This window comes from Oreochromis niloticus, unplaced genomic scaffold (assembly GCF_001858045.2).
Source record: "Oreochromis niloticus isolate F11D_XX unplaced genomic scaffold, O_niloticus_UMD_NMBU tig00007510_pilon, whole genome shotgun sequence".
Classification (NCBI taxonomy): Eukaryota; Metazoa; Chordata; class Actinopteri; order Cichliformes; family Cichlidae; genus Oreochromis; species Oreochromis niloticus.
This window is the reverse complement of record NW_020328614.1, coordinates 602,223-620,376: the sequence shown is the minus strand read 5'-3', so window position 1 is coordinate 620,376 and position 18,154 is coordinate 602,223. Positions and strand designations below refer to the sequence as shown.

The window sequence follows — 18,154 nt, the reverse complement described above, 5'->3', positions numbered from 1 at the left end:
CTGAGACAGGATATTTCTAATTTTAGAGATGTTGCGCAAATGGAAGAAAGCAGTCTTACATATTTGTTTAATATGTGCGTTGAAGGACATGTCCTGGTCAAAAATGACTCCAAGGTTCCTCACAGCACTACTGGAGGCCAAGGTAAATCCATCCAGAGTAAGGATCTGCTTAGATACCATATTTCTAAGATTTTCAGGGCCGAGTACAATAACCTCAGTTTTATCTGAATTAAGAAGCAGAAAGTTAGCGGCGATCCAGGTCTTTATGTCTTTAAGACATTCCTGCAGTTTAACTAATTGGTGTGTGTTACCTGGCTTCATGGACAGATAGAGCTGCGTATCATCTGCATAGCAGTGAAAATTTATGCTATGTCTTCTAATGATGCTGCCTAGGGGAAGCATGTATAATGTAAACAGAATTGGTCCTAGCACTGAACCCTGAGGAACACCATAATAGACCTTAGTGTGTGAAGAGGACTCTTCATTTACTTGAACAAATTGGAGTCTATTAGATAGATATGATACAAACCACTGCAGCGCAGTACCTGTAATACCTACAGCATGTTCCAATCGCTCTAATAGGATATTATGATCAACAGTATCGAACGCTGCACTGAGGTCTAGCAGGACAAGCACAGAGATGAGTCCACTGTCAGAGGCCATAAGAAGATCATTTGTAACCTTCACTGAAGCTGTTTCTGTGCTGTGATGAGCTCTGAAACCTGACTGAAACTCTTCAAATAAGCCATTCCTCTGCAGATGATCTGTTAGCTGTTTGACAACTACTCTTTCAAGGATTTTTGATATGAAAGGAAGGTTGGAGATTGGCCTATAATTAGCTAAGACAGCTGGGTCTAGAGATGGCTTTTTAAGTAAAGGTTTAACTACAGCCACCTTGAAGGCCTGTGGTACATAGCCGATTATTAGAGATAGGTTGATCATATTTAAGATTGAAGAATTAATTAATGGCAGGACTTCTTTGAGCAGTTTTGTAGGAATGGGGTCTAAAAGACACGTTGATGGTTTGGAGGAAGTAATTATTGAAGTTAACTCAGAATGATCAATTGGAGAAAAAGAGTCTAACTTAACATCAATGGTACTAAAAGTAGCTGTAGATAATATTACATCTGTGGGATGATTATTGGTAATTTTTTCTCTAATGATAAAAATTTTATTTCTGAAGAAGTTCATGAAGTCATTACTAGTTAACGTTAAAGGGATGGTTGGCTCAGTAGAGCTCTGACTTTTTGTCAGCCTGGCTACAGTGCTGAAGAGAAACCTGGGGTTGTTCTTATTTTCTTCAATCAGTGACGAATAGTAAGATGTTCTGGCTTTGTGGAGGGCTTTCTTATAAAGCAGCAAACTATTTCTCCAGGCTAAATGATGATCCTCTAGATTTGTGACACGCCATTTCCTCTCCAGCTTACGAGTTATCTGCTTTAGGCTACGTGTTTGAGAATTATACCACGGAGTCAGGTACTTCTGATTTGAGGCCTTAGTTTTCACAGGAGCTACAGTATCCAGAGTCGTACGTAGTGAGGAGGTAAAATTATTAACAAGATAATCGACCTCTGTTGGAGTAGCGTTCAGATAGCTGCCCTGCTCTATGTTGGTACAGGGCATTGAAGATGATAACAGTGGGTGGATTATATTCTTAAACTTAGTTACAGCACTTTCAGAAAGACATCTACTTTGATAACGTCTACTCTCCACTGCTGTGTAATCAATTATTGTAAATGTGAATGTTATCAGGAAATGATCAGACAGCAGAGGGTTTTCAGGAAACACTGTTAAATGTTCAGTTTCTATGCCATATGTTAAAACAAGATCTAGAGTGTGATTAAAGTGGTGGGTGGGTTCTTTTACATTTTGAGAGAAGCCAATTGAGTCTAATAACAGATTAAATGCGATGTTGAGGCTGTCATTTTTAGCATCTACATGGATGTTAAAATCACCCACAATAATTATTTTATCAGAGCTGAGCACTAAATCAGATAAAAAGTCTGAGAAATCAGAGAGAAACTCTGTGTAAGGCCCAGGTGGACGATAGATGATAACAAGTAAGACTGGTTTCTGAGTTTTACAGCTGGGTTGGACAAGGCTAAGCATCAGGCTTTCAAATGAATTAAAAGTCTGTCTTGGTCTTTCGTTAATTAATAGACTGGTGTGGAAAATTGCTGCCACACCGCCCCCTCGGCCTGTGCTTTGAGGTTTCTGGTAGTTAGAATGACTCGGGGGTGTTGATTCATTTAAACTAACATAATCATCTGGCTGCAACCAGGTTTCTGTAAGGCAGAGTAAATCGATTTGTTGGTCAATTATTAAGTCATGTACTAACAGAGACTTGGAGGAGAGAGACCTAATATTTAATAATTCACATTTCACTGTTTTACTCTTTGGTTCAGATGTGGATTCTGTATTGTTCTTTCTTTTTGATTTTTTATGTTTAAGTTTTTTATTGCTGGTTTTTGGTTTGTTTTTTGTCTGTTTGGGAGCTGACACAGTCTCAATGGAGATGGGTTTTTGGGGGGGTAGCAGGAGGAGAGAAGCTGCAGAGAGGCGTGTAAGACTGCAACTCTGCTTCCTGGTCCCAACTCTGGATAGTCATATTTTGGGGGGTTTAATAAATTGGTCCATATTTCTAGAAATGAGAGCTGCTCCATTCAAAGTGGGATGGATGCCGTCTCTCCTAACAGGACCAGGTTTCCTCCAGAAGGTTTGCCAATTATGAGAGAGAGCATGTACCGAGTCAAAAACTTGACGACGCCAGGAAACGGGAACCACCGGGCGAGGGCGGCCGGTGGAAACGTCACAGACCAGGAGAGAACCGCCGTTCTGCACGGGTCTGTCCTCCAGTATGAGGCCCGTCTGCGTGGACTTAAGCGCCAGGATGTCTGGGTCACTGCTCTGATCGGCAGCCATGGCGGAGTAGTCTATGCCGAGAAAGACGTTAGAAACCAGCGCACGGGACAAACAGTCAGCCACATTATTGGATTTACCAGCCACGTGCCGAATGTCCGTGGTAAACTCAGAAATGGCTGCCAACTGGCGCTGCTGGCGTGCACTCCATGGATCAGAAACCTTGGACATGGCAAACGTCAAGGGTTTGTGGTCCACGTATGCGGTAAAGTGACGACCCTCAAGATAAAAAAGGAAATGACGAGTCGCCAGGTGGAGAGCCAGTAGCTCCCTGTCAAAAATGCTGTAATTGCGCTCGCTGTCACGTAGCGTATGGCTGAAAAAGGCGAGCGGTTGCCAGACACCCGAGATTCGCCGTTCCAGCACCGCACCCACCGCTATGTCCGACGCATCGGTAGTCAACGCAATCGGTGCCGACGGGGATGGGTGGGCCAGAAGGGCAGCATTAGCTAACGCCGACTTAGCATCAGAAAACGCTTGGATGCTTTCCGGAAACCAGTCACCGGAGTCATTAGCCTTCTTACCTTTTAACGCCCCATAAAGGGGCTTCAGCAGATACGCCGCTCTGGGGAGAAAACGGTTGTAAAAATTCACCATCCCCAAAAATTCCTGCAGTGCCTTAACATTCGTGGGACGCGGAAAATCTGAAACAGCTCGGACTTTGTCAGGCACCGGAACCGCGCCCTGGGCGGAAATACGGTACCCGAGGAAGTCGAGAACCGGCAACCCAAACTGGCATTTAGACGGATTAATGATCAGTCCATGCTCCGCCAAACGCCGAAAAACCTGACGCAGATGGAACATGTGTTGCTCCTCCGAGCCGCTGGCCACCAGTATATCATCAAGATATACAAAAACAAAGGGCAGCCCGCACAAGACCGAGTCCATCAACCGCTGGAAGGTTTGGGCGGCACCTTTCAGGCCAAAAGGCATGCGCAGAAACTCGAAAAGGCCGAAAGGTGTAATGACGGCGGTTTCGTGGACATCCTCTGTGCGCACGGGAACCTGGTGATATCCCCGTACCAAATCGATCTTCGAAAAAACCGAGGTCCCCGCAAACTGGGCGGATAAATCTTGGATGTGGGGAATGGGATAACGACCGTTCTCTGTGACGTTATTGAGACAGCGGAAATCCCCACAAGGTCGCCACCGACCGTCAGATTTGGGCACCATGTGTAACGGGGAAGCCCAGGCACTATTCGAACGCTGCACGATGCCCAGGCGCTCCATGGTGGCAAACTCTTCCCGAGCGACAGCCAGTTTGGCAGGGTCGAAGCGGCGCGCGCGCAAACACCGGGAGCCCTACTGTAGTTATGTAATGCTCCACCCCGTGCTTCGTCACAGTGCTCGAGAAAGTGGGAACAGTGAGTGAGGGAAACTCAGAAAGCAAACACTGAAAAGCGTCACCCGAATCTACTGAGTTAGCATGCACCACGGGCTGGGCACCCCGAGTCAAACAGGGTAATGAGGAAAATGACACAGCATCAATTAAACGTCTGTTAGCAACATCAACCAGCAGTCCGTGAGCACAAAGAAAATCAGCGCCTATTATAGGCACAGTGCTAGCAGCAACGACAAAGTTCCACTGAAAGTCACGGTCATGAAAGCAAACAGTCACCAACCTTTCACCGAAGGTTTTGATGGGGGAGCCATTAGCCGCAATTAGCAATGGCCCGCAGCCCTCAGCTAGCCTTTCCGAGCCAGCCGGGGGAAGAAGGCTCTCTGTGAGCCAGAGTCCACCAGGAAACGCCTCCCCGAGCGTGAGTCCTCTATGAAAAGCAGCCTTTCCTTGTTGCCAGCGGTTGCGGCTGCTACAGAGCGCTGGCGTGCCCGTTTCACTGGGTCTGGAAACTGCAAGGCGGGAGACAGCGCCGTGCCTTCGCCCCAAAACGCTGGTGATAAAAACAGAGCCCTTTTCCATGGTGCCGCCGTGCAGCGATTCCAGCCACCGTGGACGAGTCGGAGGGCCCTGGAGCATCGGTGAGGGGGCGGGGGAAACCGCTGGTGAATCCGGGACAATCGCCTGGACGCCGAAACATCTGGTAGCCAGGAGGATGCGGTCCGCTTCTTCCGCAAGGGAGCAGTAATGTTTCGTGGCCAATAGGGGGGAGTTGGCAAGGCCAGCGTGCACTGGAGCCGGCAGCTGTCGGAGAAAGAGGTGGGTGAAGAGCTCTCCATGAGCTCGAGAGCTGTGCTGTCACCCAAGCCCGCGAGGGAAAGGAGTTTCTTGGCCCGCTCAGCATCAGAGAGGGAGTAACGCCGCAGCAGCAGAGCCTTGAGGGCGGTGTACTTGCCTTGGGCTGGGGGGTCCCGGAGGAGAGTCATCACGCGGCGGGTTGACAGCGGGTCAAGTGAGGCCACCACATGGTGGTATTTAGTGCCGTCGGCTGAAACTCCACGAAGAGCAAACTGTGCTTCTACGTGCACGAACCATGAAGGAGGGTCGTGAAGCCAAAAATCCGGCAATTTAAGCGCCACAGCAAACGCACCCATCGGCGGAGGTGGAAGTCCGGTGGCAGCCGATGCTTCCAGGCCGGAGCTGGCTTCGTCTTCGAGCCTTAGCATGTTCGCCACAGGGGTCAACAATGTGGAGGTATGTAATAACGACAGGAGAGGTCTCAGTGTCTCACTCCAACTTTATTAACTGACTCTCTCCAACTTCCATACAGTAAGCGCCAAAATCTCCACCTCAGCACTTCCTTTCAACTTGGGTGTGAGTGGAGCCACCTGGTTGTCCGCCACAAGATAAGCTTTTGTGTTCTTTTTGGTCAGCAGTGGTTTTGTCCATGAATGCTGTTTTTGCCCCGTCTCCTTTGTATTGTTGAATCGTAAACTATGACCTTTACAGAGGAAGGCAAGACCTTCAGTTCTGGGTGTTGTTGGGATTTATTTGACTTTTTCGGTGAGTCGTCGATGTGCGATGGAGTAATTTCGGCCACATCTTTTCTAGTTTTCTCAGTTTGTGGATAATGGGTTCCAACATGGTGCACTGGCGCTCCAAACCTGTAGAAACTTTTTTTAACCCTGTCCAAACTGAGAGATGTCAAGACTTCTCGCCTATTTTTGAATTTCTTTAAATTATGGCAATGACGTGTTTCTTTTAGCCTGCTTCCCTTTGTCAAACAAAATTTACTTGAGTGATTTCTTGATCCAGCAGGTCTGGCCTTAATCAGGTCTGGGTCTGGTTGGTGAAATGAAACTCAGTCTTCTCAGAAATATTTGGTTAATCACAGTCAATCTACGATTTTCAGTTTCAGGATGTTTTTTCGCTCAGCAAATGAAATCATCATTTAAAATTGCATATTGAAATTATTCAGGTTATCTTTGCCCAATAATACAAAGTTGTTTCACGCTAGTTTTGTTAGTTTTATTGAATCAGTGTTTTTGATCAGGTGACATCCTCGGCCGGGCTCTGAAGAACCTGGATGGATTGCTGCAGATGCCGTATGGATGTGGGGAGCAGAACATGGCTCTCCTGGCCCCCAACATCTACATCCTCCACTACCTGAAAGGCACACAGCAGCTCACCACAGCCATCATGGAAAAAGCTACTAACTTCCTCACCAGTGGCAAGTTTTTATTGTTTCCTCTAAGAAGGAAATCATTTGAATCACTTCAACACACACGGTTCAAGAAACAAGCCGACATGAGGCAGAACATTAGCCACAGTTTTTGCTCAAATGTGTCATTTTCCTCATCTGTCATAGAATTTCCCAAATCTTGATGTACACATGCAGATCCATAAACAAATGGAGTCCAATCATCACCATAGCAACAATGTCTCGATCATTGTGTCCCTGTTGTTACAGGATACCAAAGACAGCTCAACTACAAAAGTGCTGATGGTGCTTACACCACATTTGGAACAGGACCAGGAAACACTTGGTAAGAACATCACTGATCAAACATGTCATAAACCAGAGAGGTTACACTAGTTTTTAAATATCCCACCAAACAGAAGAAGTTTCTTGAAGTTTGACTACCATTAATAACATAAACATGTCTACCTCTAATACTTAAAATAATTCTACATTTAATCATTTGAATAAGCTAAAAACTTTTGGTTAATACTGTGTAATTTAGTAAGTAGGAAGGAGCATTAGTCACATAAAAAATGTTATTGATCATTATTGGAATAAAGTCAGATTTTTAAGATTAAAGTTGTAATTCTACTTAAAAAAGTCTAAATACTATTTCAATAATAAAGTCTTAATACTGTTTTGTGAAAAACCCTAACCCTTGCGTCTGTACATTAGCAGCCATTTCCTTTTATACAAATCTAACCACATGCAGATTTCTGCACCACTTTCTGCTTTTCAGTGTACTTATACTTACTGCCACACGGTTTTCATTTGCTACAAGTGACATCAGTTCCTTCCTTGTTACTAAAACTGAGTCTGAAGTACGATTTCACTAATTCAGAGGGTAAAGCAACCGTGGCAGTTTGTCCTGAAACAACTTGCCCACATTTTGGCTTTTTTCTCAAAATACATTTTCAAATTTTCAAAAATCTTGAAATTTCAACTTTATTTTCAAAATGATCAGTATTTCTTTCTCTTAATGTGACCTCACAGCCAAACATTTCCATCGTTGTAAGACGTGTAAGTGTTGTTTTCTTTTTGTCAGGCTGACTGCGTTTGTGGTAAGAAGTTTTGCCAAAGCTCAGTCTTTCGTCTATATTGATCCCAGAAAGATCGAAGAGTCTAAGTCCTGGCTGCAACATAAACAACAAGAAAATGGCTGTTTTGAAAAGTCTGGGAAACTCTTCAACAACAGAATGAAGGTAACCTGCAGTTCTTCGCTGTTAGACTGTGGAAACAGCCTCCAGTGTGGACGAACTTTAACAAATTTTATTAATAATGTCATGCATACATGGAAAACACTGTATTAAATACTGTAATAGCTCACACCAGTACATTCTATTATTTTATTTAAGAAATAATTTCCATACATCTTGCTCCATTCACACCAGCACTGCCTTCTATGTAGCATTCACACATATTTATACAAAATACAAAGTATGCACTAGAGACCAACTTGGGATTAGTATCTTGCCCATAAATATTTCGCATGCAGGCTGGAGCAGCGGGGAATCAAACCATCAGCCTTCCGATTAGTAGATGACTACACAAACTGTTTATATAGTTGGGGAAACCCGAGGTGAATCCATCCATCTCACTGGAAATACAATATCCAGATGAACAAAATCAACTTCCTGTTCATCTCTTTAGCTGGATGTTTGAACATGCATCAAGACATTCATGATACTAAAACCACATGCAGCTAAAAATCATTTTCATGACTTCATATCCCTGAATGTTGGTGCACTGATGATAAGTGTCTATGATGTCTTCTGTTGACAGGGTGGTGTATCTGATGAAGTGACTCTCAGTGCGTACGTTACTGCTGCCTTCTTGGAAATGAATACATCCCAACATGTGAGTAGACTCAAAGAATATCAAGGTATTTAACAAAAAATGAGTACAGAGTAAGTAAGTAAGTAAAATTTATTTATAAAGCGCTTTTCACAGACAGTCACAAAGCGCTGTACACAAATATTAAAATAAACAACAAAATCAATAGACATTATACACAATGTAAAAGATCAAATGTAAATAATGTATAAAAAAAAATAAAATATGTACATCAACAAAAGGCTTGTTTGAACAGAAAAGTTTTTTAAAACAATCCACAGAGTCAAGCAAACTTAACTGTAGTGGTAAACTGTTCCACAGCCTTGGTGCAACAGACTCAATGGCTCTGTCCCCTTTTGTCTTCAGTCGTGTACGGGGAACAACTAACACACTCTGAGTCTGTGAGCGGAGATGATGAGCAGCAGTGTATTTTATGAGAAGCTTGGATAAATAATCTGGAGCCTGGCCATTTGGTGCTCTGTATGTTAAAACAAGAATTTTAAAGCGAATTCTAAACTTTATTGGGAGCCAATGTAAAGAATATAAGATGGGAGTGATGTGAACACGCTTGGTAGAACGAGTTAGTAGTCTGGCTGCTGCGTTTTGTATTGCCCGGAGGCGAGAGAGAGATGATTTATCCAAGCTAGTAAACAGGGAATTACAGTAGGAGGAGAAACAGTACTGTTGATGGTATCAAATAGAATTCTTGAATTATTTTTGTGACGATTTATAAGATTATTGAAGTAAGAGGATCTAGCCTCTTTGACTGACTCATTATATAGATAACAGTACTGTTCTTTAAAGTGCTCACGATGGACAATCAGACCAATGGACTTCCACAGACACTCTGCTTTTCGATAGGAGCATCAAAGACCACGAGTCTGATTATTTAACCATGGTGTGCGGGAACTAACAGAGCGATAACTGCTTTTGAAAGGAGCAATGTGATTTAGAATGGCAAGACAGTGTTCATTAAAATAATTAGTTAAAAGCTCAACCTCATTAGAAGAACTTTTAAAATTAAAAAGAGAGGAAAACTCAGAAATTATAGAGTCGTCAATAAAGCGCCTGCGCCTGATAGAACCTTGAGGATGGTACTCTGAATTAACAGATACAGTAAAAGAGACTGACTTATGGTCGCTAAAAACAATTCATTTAAATTCAAGTGGTCAAAGGAAACACCATAGGTGAAGACCAAGTCCAGAGTGTGCCCAACCATATGAGTAGGCCCTGCTACATGCTGAACAAAGTTGAAAGATTCCATAATGCTCAGGAACTCCTTAGTGGTACTGTTTGTTGAGTCATCCACATGAATGTTGAAATCTCCAACAATGATAACCATGCCCATTTTAATGGTGGAAGTTAAGATCAGAGTTAGTCCTGCTTATCCATGGAGTTAGGTTGAACCAGCAGTCCCTACACATAAGCAGGTCTCACTACCAGAGATGGGCAGTAACGCGTTACTTGTAAGTAATCCGATTACTTTTTTCAAGTAACGAGTAAATTAAGGGATTACTATTCCCAAAATGGTAATTAGATTACCATTACTTTCCCGTAAGAACGCTGCGTTACTGCGTTACTAAAACTGTGCGGCGTTCGTGGCAACAGCTATGTGCAGATCAACAATGGATAATATATCGAGTGCGGGAGAGAGTATGAGCGTGCAGCGTTTAAAGCGTGGAAGTACTGACCTTACTTTGAGTTTGATTCCGTAAAAGGTGATGAAAATATTAGTGTCCGCTGTTCACTGCATGGGAGGAAAACTTCTTTTTACAGCGAAAAAAACCCCTAAACTTCCAAGCAAGCACCGAGTGCGCTACGAAGATTCTCTGTGAAATAGGGCGATGTTGGAATGCTACTACGCAAGTAACCCTGGCGGAAGGGGTTACATGAATAGGATGAGGGACCTATGGATTCTTTGATACCCAACATCCACAATGACGGCAAAACAACTAGTAGCTCAGTGTTCCAACATTCGAAAGAAGGGACTGCTCTCACAGCTAGAGATTGACGAGGTACAACATAAATACTATGGCAAGGAGAAGTCAGGACGCCAGGTCAGGGGGGAGATATCATCACCCCCACACGAGATTGGATACATAGCCCCAAGTGTGATAGGAGAAGGATCGTTGAGTGCGAGAGGAACTGACCTGAAAGATAGGATCATGGCCAAGCTTGAAACCTGGATCCCCCCTAGTCGGTTACCAAGATTACGTGAAGTACCCTCAGAAGGTCTGCTAGATGATGTTAATGGAGCACTACGGATGATACCTACAACCACGATTACCGACACTAACAAGCTGATCTACACTACGGCAGCAGTGATCAGTGAGATGCTTGGCTACAAGTTGAACAGCCACAAGGGGCAGTACCCTTCATGGAGAAGGAGGTTAGAGGGCAAGATCAAAGTAGCACGGAGGGAGGTTAGCCAACTAACGGAGTTGCAGAAAGGCGCGACAAAGAAGGTGCATAAGAAATACAGCAAGCTGTCCATACCTGAGGCCTTGGAAACTGCAAAGCAAAGATCATAGCCTTGGCCAGCCGCTTGAGGAGGTACACCAGAGAGATAGAAGGCAGGAGAATAAACCAGCTGTTCTCCACAGAACCAGCAAAGGTGTATCTCAGTGGCAAGGGAACAATAACAGAACAGCACCACCAAGGCTGGAGACGGAGCAATACTGGAAGAGCATATGGGAGAAGGAAGCAACCCATAACGGCAATGCTCAGTGGCTAGTGGATCTGAGGGCAGACCATAGCGACCTCCCTGAACAGGGTCCAGTAACCATCACAGTGGCAGACATCCAAGAAAGGGTCTCCAGTATGAAGAGTTAGACAGCACTAGGGCCCGACAAGGTTCACACCTACTGGCTGAAGAAGCTGACTGCACTCCACGAGCGTCTGGCAGCACAAATGAACCAGCTGCTAGTTAACGAGAGACACACGGAATTGCTAACCGAAGGTCGGACGGTCCTGATCCCCAAGGACCCCAAGAAGGGACCGGTCCCATCCAACTACCGACCAATAACCTGCCTCAGTACTACATGGAAGCTCCTGTCAGGCATCATATCGGCTAAGATGAACAGGCAAATGGGTCAATACATGAGTGGGGCACAGAAAGGGATTGGCAAGAATACCAGAGGCGCAAAACACCAGCTACTGGTAGACAGAACAGTCAGCCGAGACTGCAAGACCAGACTGACCAACCTGTTGTCAGGAGGAGAAATATTTTACTGCTATTATTTGCTGCTATCTCTATAATCATCATTACCATTTCATTGTTAATAGTGATGTTGCTTTCACAGATGCATTCAGATGTTCAAATATATTGGTATTATATTAGTCTTTATTACAAGTCCAGTAAGAACCACTTCAAATTGTTGAGTTGAATCTATAATTTTAAAGGCTTTCGAATGTTTTTATATTCTTATACTGAAGTCTTCAGTGGGTGAAGCACTCAAAGAGCAGGGACAGGAAACACGTCTGCAAGGCATGCTTTTGCAGAAGTGAAACTGAAAGCAGACTCTGAATGCAAGTACTGTGAGTAGGATAGGAAACTGTATTAAGCTTTTAGTAGAGGCTTTTGATTAAAACATTTATTCAGTAGAGTACACATACATAGTTTTGGTTCGGTTATTACATATACGAGAGCGGCTTCTGTCTCTCTGTCTGGGGGAGGTCAGGAGATATTCGACAGGTGAAATGGGGTGCGATTGTGGTTAGCACATAGACATACACGTAACCACACACACACTTAGTTAGAGGGATCACTGATAGGGGAAAGTTCAAATTGTTTTGCTTGGGGTTGCTTTTAGACTATATTAGGAGGAGCAAACATATTGGCAGATCTGAGAAGGAAAAACCTGTGTTATGAAGATGATTTTAATCTTTTATACATGATTGCATTTGAGCATATTAAAGAGCTGTGGCTCCTGGTCAAGTGAAGGTCAGAAACTCTTGGCAGGCGTTATGATCAGCCAATACAAGGTGAGGGGGACAGGAGCTCTGAAAGGAATTGCAACACACCTGCTTACATGACATATGCCTGGAGTTATTTTTATCTTTTATTACTTATATCCTTTAGAGCTAAGATTTAAGTTTGTATCATTTATCACTTAGATCCTTTGAAGTAAGTTTTAAGGTTCATTTATGTTCAGTTTAAGTAAGTTTCCTTCATGGTTTGAGTAGCATCATTTGAGTGTGACATTTAGTCTAGAAGTCACTCATAGTTCAGCTGTGTATGAGCTCAGGCCTTATGTCTGGCGAGGACGAAAGGTGTGAGGTGAGCTGGGGTGCAGGAGAGGTCATGACACGTACGCAGTACACAGCACGCACGCGCCCCCGCACGTGCACGCACACACAAATTAGATAGACTCAGTTAGTAGGTAAGAGTGAATCATGTTTTGCTCGCGACTGCAAAGTTGTGCATGAGTGACATTTTGTGCAGAACGTGGACCAGATGTCCCAGAGATAAGCGACAGCGAGGATGGAGACAGGAAGCATCTGCCGTCGAGGCGAAGATGATGTTCTGTTTTAAACTATGTTAAAAGTCATTGTGGTTTTGGAGTGACGTATGCTTTGTTTGAGTCTGCCTGGCAACAGGAAGACTGCCAACCCTATAAGACCTTTGTTTGACGATTGTAAGTTTAGTTCGACGCTGAAATCTGCACAGCGGTCGGACTCACACGTGTTCATTAAAATGCCGTCTAATTTGCACCCGGCTGGATCTGTGGTTATTTTTAGATTCCTCCTCAACATTTTTGAACCCTAACATTGTGCACAGCCTGGATTGATTACAAGAAGGCCTATGACTCAATGCCCCACAGCTGGATACTGGAATGCCTAGAATTGTACAAGATCAACAGGACCCTAAGAGCCTTCATCAGGAACTCAATGGGGATGTGGCATACAACACTAGAGGCTAACTCTGAGGCCATAGCACAAGTCACCATCAAGTGTGGGATCTACCAAGGAGATGCTCTGTCCCCACTGCTGTTCTGCATAGGCCTGAACCCCCTCAGTGAGATCATTAACAAGACTGGCTACGGATACCGACTACAGAATGGAGCGGTTGTCAGCCACCTCCTGTACATGGATGACATCAAGCTGTATGCTAAGAGTGAACGAGACATTGATTCACTGATACACACTACCAGGATATACAGCAATGACATTGGAATGTCATTCGGACTGGAGAAGTGTAGTTGGATGGTAACAAAGAGAGGGAAGGTAGTCAGAACTGAGGGGACTGAACTACCAGAAGGCAACATTGCAGACATAGAGGACAGTTACAAGTACCTGGGGATCCTGCAAGCGAATGGGAACCATGAACAGGCCGCTAGGAAAGCTGCAACCACCAAGTACCTGCAGAGGGTCAGGCAAGTCCTGAGGAGTCAGCTGAACGCTAAGAACAAGATCCGGGCCATCAACACCTACGCCCTGCCCGTGATCAGGTACCCTGCTGGAGTAATAGGCTGGCCAAAGGAGGAGATAAAAGCCACTGACATAAAGACAAGAAAGCTCCTTACCATGCATGGAGGGTTTCACCCCAAGTCCAGCACCCTGACGGTGCGCACACACCGAACGCGATAGAGGCGGCCAGAGCGTCAGGTTCACATGTAAAGTCAATGGAAAGAGCGCGATGACACGCGATTGCGCATCCGGCGAAAATGCGGAAGCAGATTTGTGTCGCGAAAACGCCAAAACCCGTGAAACGCGCGTCAGTGTACCGCGTGGGGCGCGTTTGACTCGCGAAGAAAACCACGCGTGTCAGATTGTGTGTTGCATTTTGTGCACACGCCCGTACCGCGCCAGCCGCTGGAGTTGGAAAATATGAACTCCGGCGTCAAATCGCGCCCCGACAACCAATCAGGAGGCCGGTGACGTGGCTGTAACCAGGTCACAGGGGCAGATCAAACCAAAGCCCTTCATTCTTCATTCAGTATGGAGGAAAAACTCATCACTGCCGTGGCTAATCACCCAGAGCTGTATGATGCCAGCTGCTACTTCTACCGAGACAGGAATAAAAAGGACCGAGCTTGGAGGCACAGAAGTGAGGAGATCGGGCAACCTGGTAAGTTCATTCATTCTCCTTTTTAATTTTCAGACTGACCCGATAAAGCCGCGCAAAAGCTAGCAAGCCCGCCTACTGTCCCGCTATTTTCCCACTGATGTACAAATACCTTTCCGCTAACAAGATAATGTGTTTATTCAGAGGACATCTGCAGCACAATACATCTGGCACAACTTCCTCCCACATTTCCGGTCCACGCGCGTGGAAAGATGCAATTTTGAGGCGCGATGGGTTTTTCTTGGACACGCGTTGAGGTGCGAATGTGCACGCGTCAAATTAGGGGCGTTTAGGGCGTTTTCGCTCGCCTCTATCGCGTTCGGTGTGAACGCAGCCTGAGGCTGTACGCTAAGCGGAAGGAAGGGGGCCGGAGACTGGTTAGTGTCAGCACCACAGTCCAGGATTAGACAAGAAACATCCACAAATACATCACGAAGATGGCCCCAACTGATAGCGTGCTCAATGAATACCTCAGGCAGCAGAAACCCAAGAAAGAGGAGGAAGGCGAGGAACCATCATGGAAGGACAGGCCCCTGCACGGTATGTACCACCGGCAGATAGAGGAGGTGGCTGATATCCAGAAATCCTACCAGTGGCTGTACAAAGCTGGACCGAGGCTGGGGTCTATCACACCAGGCAAGACCCCAGGTGCAGGCTCTGTAAAGATGCCCCAGAGACAATCCAGCACATAACAGCAGGGTGCAAGATGCTAGCAGGCAAGGCATACATGGAACGCCATAACCAAGTGGCCGGCATAGTGTACAGGATAATGTGCCAAGTATAACCTGGAAGTCCCGAGGTCAAAATGGGAGATGCCCCCAAGGGTGATGGAGAATGACCGAGCTAAGATCCTGTGGGACTTCCAGATGCAGACGGACAAAATGGTGGTGGCTAACCAACCGGACATAGTGGTGGTAGACAAACAGAAGAAGACGGCTGTAGTGATCGATGTAGCGGTTCCGAATGACAGCAATATCAGGAAGAAGGAACACGAGAAGCTGGAGAAATACCAAGGGCTCAGAGAAGAGCTCGAGAGGATGTGGAGGGTGAAGGTAACGGTGGTCCCCGTGGTAATTGGAGCACTAGGTGCGGTGACTCCCAAGCTAGGCGAGTGGCTCCAGCAGATCCCGGGAACAACATCGGAGATCTCTGTCCAGAAGAGCGCAGTCCTGGGAACAGCTAAGATACTGCGCAGGACCCTCAAGCTCCCAGGCCTCCGGTAGAGGACCCGAGCTTGAAGGATAAACCGCCCGCAGGGGCGAGATGGGTGTTTTTTATATATATATACAATATATATATATATATATATACCTGTACACACTCACTCACTCACTCACTCACTCTCACTCTCTCACACACACTTTTCATATCCTCCCTGGTGAATTTGATGTGTCGGTCCACCGAGTTAATGTGATCCGTGAATTGTGGTATGTCCTGAGATTTGATTTTCACCCAGGTGTCATCCACATATCTGAACTCTCACCAGCAAGAACTTGTATCACCACCCAACCTGTACAGTGTTTTTTCAATATGTTCTTTATATTGTAAATACTACTACAAATACGCTCTATGCTTGATCTGTACTTTCCTCTAATTCCTGTTTTCCCACATCTGCCACTTTCTATTATCACGCTGATGTTTTGAGTGACTAAATCAGGAAAACTGCCTCCTATTCTTCTCATACTGGGTTTAATGAAAGAAGATTTCCGTTTTTCCATTGAAGTTCTTTGTTTTGATCTTTTAAAGGATCCTGTGATGAACAAGAGCCTGGCTTGTCTCAAGGAGTCTCTCAGTGACCTGAGCAACACCTACACTACAGCTCTGCTGGCCTATGTGTTCACTCTGGCAGGAGACGTGGAGACCCGAGCTCACCTTCTGCAGCACTTAGACACAGTTGCAGTGAGGGAAGGTCAGTCATCCTTTAGCAGGACATCATTCAGGCTTTATTAGCATAACTGTGACTGTTATTGTGTTTGTAGGAGGTTTCCTCTACTGGTCTCAGACAGCAGCAGAAACATCAGCCTCCCTGTCAGTGGAGATCAGTTCTTATGTGCTGTTGGCCAAACTCAGCGCCTCCCCGACTGCTGAGGATCTGGGATATGTCTCTGGTATTATCAGGTGGCTGACTGGGCAGCAGAACTATTACGGAGGCTTCTCCTCCACTCAGGTACTACACCACCCGAACAGCATGAAGCTCATCTTTGAGTTAATATACAGTCTTAGACAAAATCAGAGACAGAAGAAATAATACTGAAGCTTTCAGTTTTCTATCAGATATGTAAAACAGATTTGTTTTAGCCAGGCAGGGATGTTTTTATTCTTTAGTTAGAATATGACATTTAAGTTTTGTCTAAAAATTCATTGTTTTAACAGAATAGCAATGTTACCTCAGACTTCTGTACACCAACCACACGTAACAGCCTGTAAATAACAGATCACCTGCAAGTTTATACCTGTAATTTCTATACTTTGATGATTCTCAGTTAAAGATATTTTAACCTGTTTAATATTTATTTAACCAGGAAGTGAAATTTAGAAAACTTGAGATTAAGGATCTCTTTTGTGAGAGGGTTTCAAAGTGACACGGGCAGTTTTAACTTTATGTCTATTCCACTTAAGTCCATGTAATATGGAGACATATGCTGTGTGTGTTAACCACAATCCATCCTGTAGGACACGGTGGTGGCTCTTCAGGCTCTGGCTCTCTACTCCACTCTGGTGTTCAGTCCTGAAGGTTGGAGCACAGTGACAGTTCAGGCTCCCAGCAGTCAGCTGACATTTGATGTAAATCAGAGCAACAAACTGCTCTACCAGGAGGAGGCGCTGCAGGGCATGTCAGGAAAATACAGCCTGGAGGTGAAGGGCACTGCATGTGCTTCAGTGCAGGTCAGTGACAGCATCATGTGACAAGCTCCTGGTTGATGTCAGAGAAAGGCTTTCTTCTTTTTCTTTTTACTCATAAAACTTTAGAGAGCATTAGCATTTTCACATGTAATGAAGCTCATCTTGAACATTATTTTTATACAGAATAAAGACATCAGACCTGGCAGTAATAACTGTAGAGAGGACAATGCTATTTTAAACTAAATTAGAGAACTGAGCAAAAAATAAATGAACTTTCTGTCTGTATCAGAATCAGGGAAACTATTTATACCAGAGGGAAAATGAGTTGTCATGGCAGCAAATATACAACAAACATCAAGCACTTGTATAAAATGAGTGTAGATATAACAGAGATACTCATATTAAGATGAATATAGACATATAGGTATGAATATAAAAGTATGTGTGCAAATATGTGTCATGGTGTAGAGCAGTGACAGCAGGGTGCACTGAGGTGTGATTAGTTCTGTTCCACACGTGACCCAAGTGTGTTTCCCAGATTTCTGCCACCTACAACATCCCAACACCTGCTGATGTCACCACTCTCAGTGTGAAAGTCCAACTAGAGGTCACCACCACAAGTGAATCTGCTAGACCCAAATTCACTGTGCAAACACAATCGCTGTAAGTATGTGACAGGTTAGAGGAGTGCTCTTTACCCGTGTGGAGGAACTGCTGGTAGATGAAAAGCAAGTGTGCACACAGGTCAGTATAATCACACTGTTCAAACACAGGTACAGTGGAAAGGAGAAAACTACAAACATGGTGATCCTGGACATCAAAATGCTCTCTGGATTTTCCCCAGACCCCGAGTCTTTGAAGAGTGTGAGTAATTAGACAGATTCTACCAACGAGTGTGTCTCATGTGATA

General features: G+C 44.8%; 1 protein-coding gene across 1 annotated transcript in view; it reads left to right on the top strand.

The window, feature by feature from the left end:
- Positions 1-18,154, top strand: part of LOC102076087 (alpha-2-macroglobulin) — a 47,842-nt gene that overhangs the window by 28,875 nt on the left and 813 nt on the right. Inside the window, exons 24-32 of the mRNA XM_019357193.1 lie at positions 6,312-6,488; positions 6,729-6,804; positions 7,546-7,702; positions 8,283-8,357; positions 16,147-16,309; positions 16,380-16,567; positions 17,074-17,286; positions 17,783-17,907; positions 18,018-18,108. Of these exons, the coding sequence (XP_019212738.1) occupies positions 6,312-6,488; positions 6,729-6,804; positions 7,546-7,702; positions 8,283-8,357; positions 16,147-16,309; positions 16,380-16,567; positions 17,074-17,286; positions 17,783-17,907; positions 18,018-18,108 (1,265 nt within the window). The remainder of the gene's footprint in view (positions 1-6,311; positions 6,489-6,728; positions 6,805-7,545; positions 7,703-8,282; positions 8,358-16,146; positions 16,310-16,379; positions 16,568-17,073; positions 17,287-17,782; positions 17,908-18,017; positions 18,109-18,154) is intronic.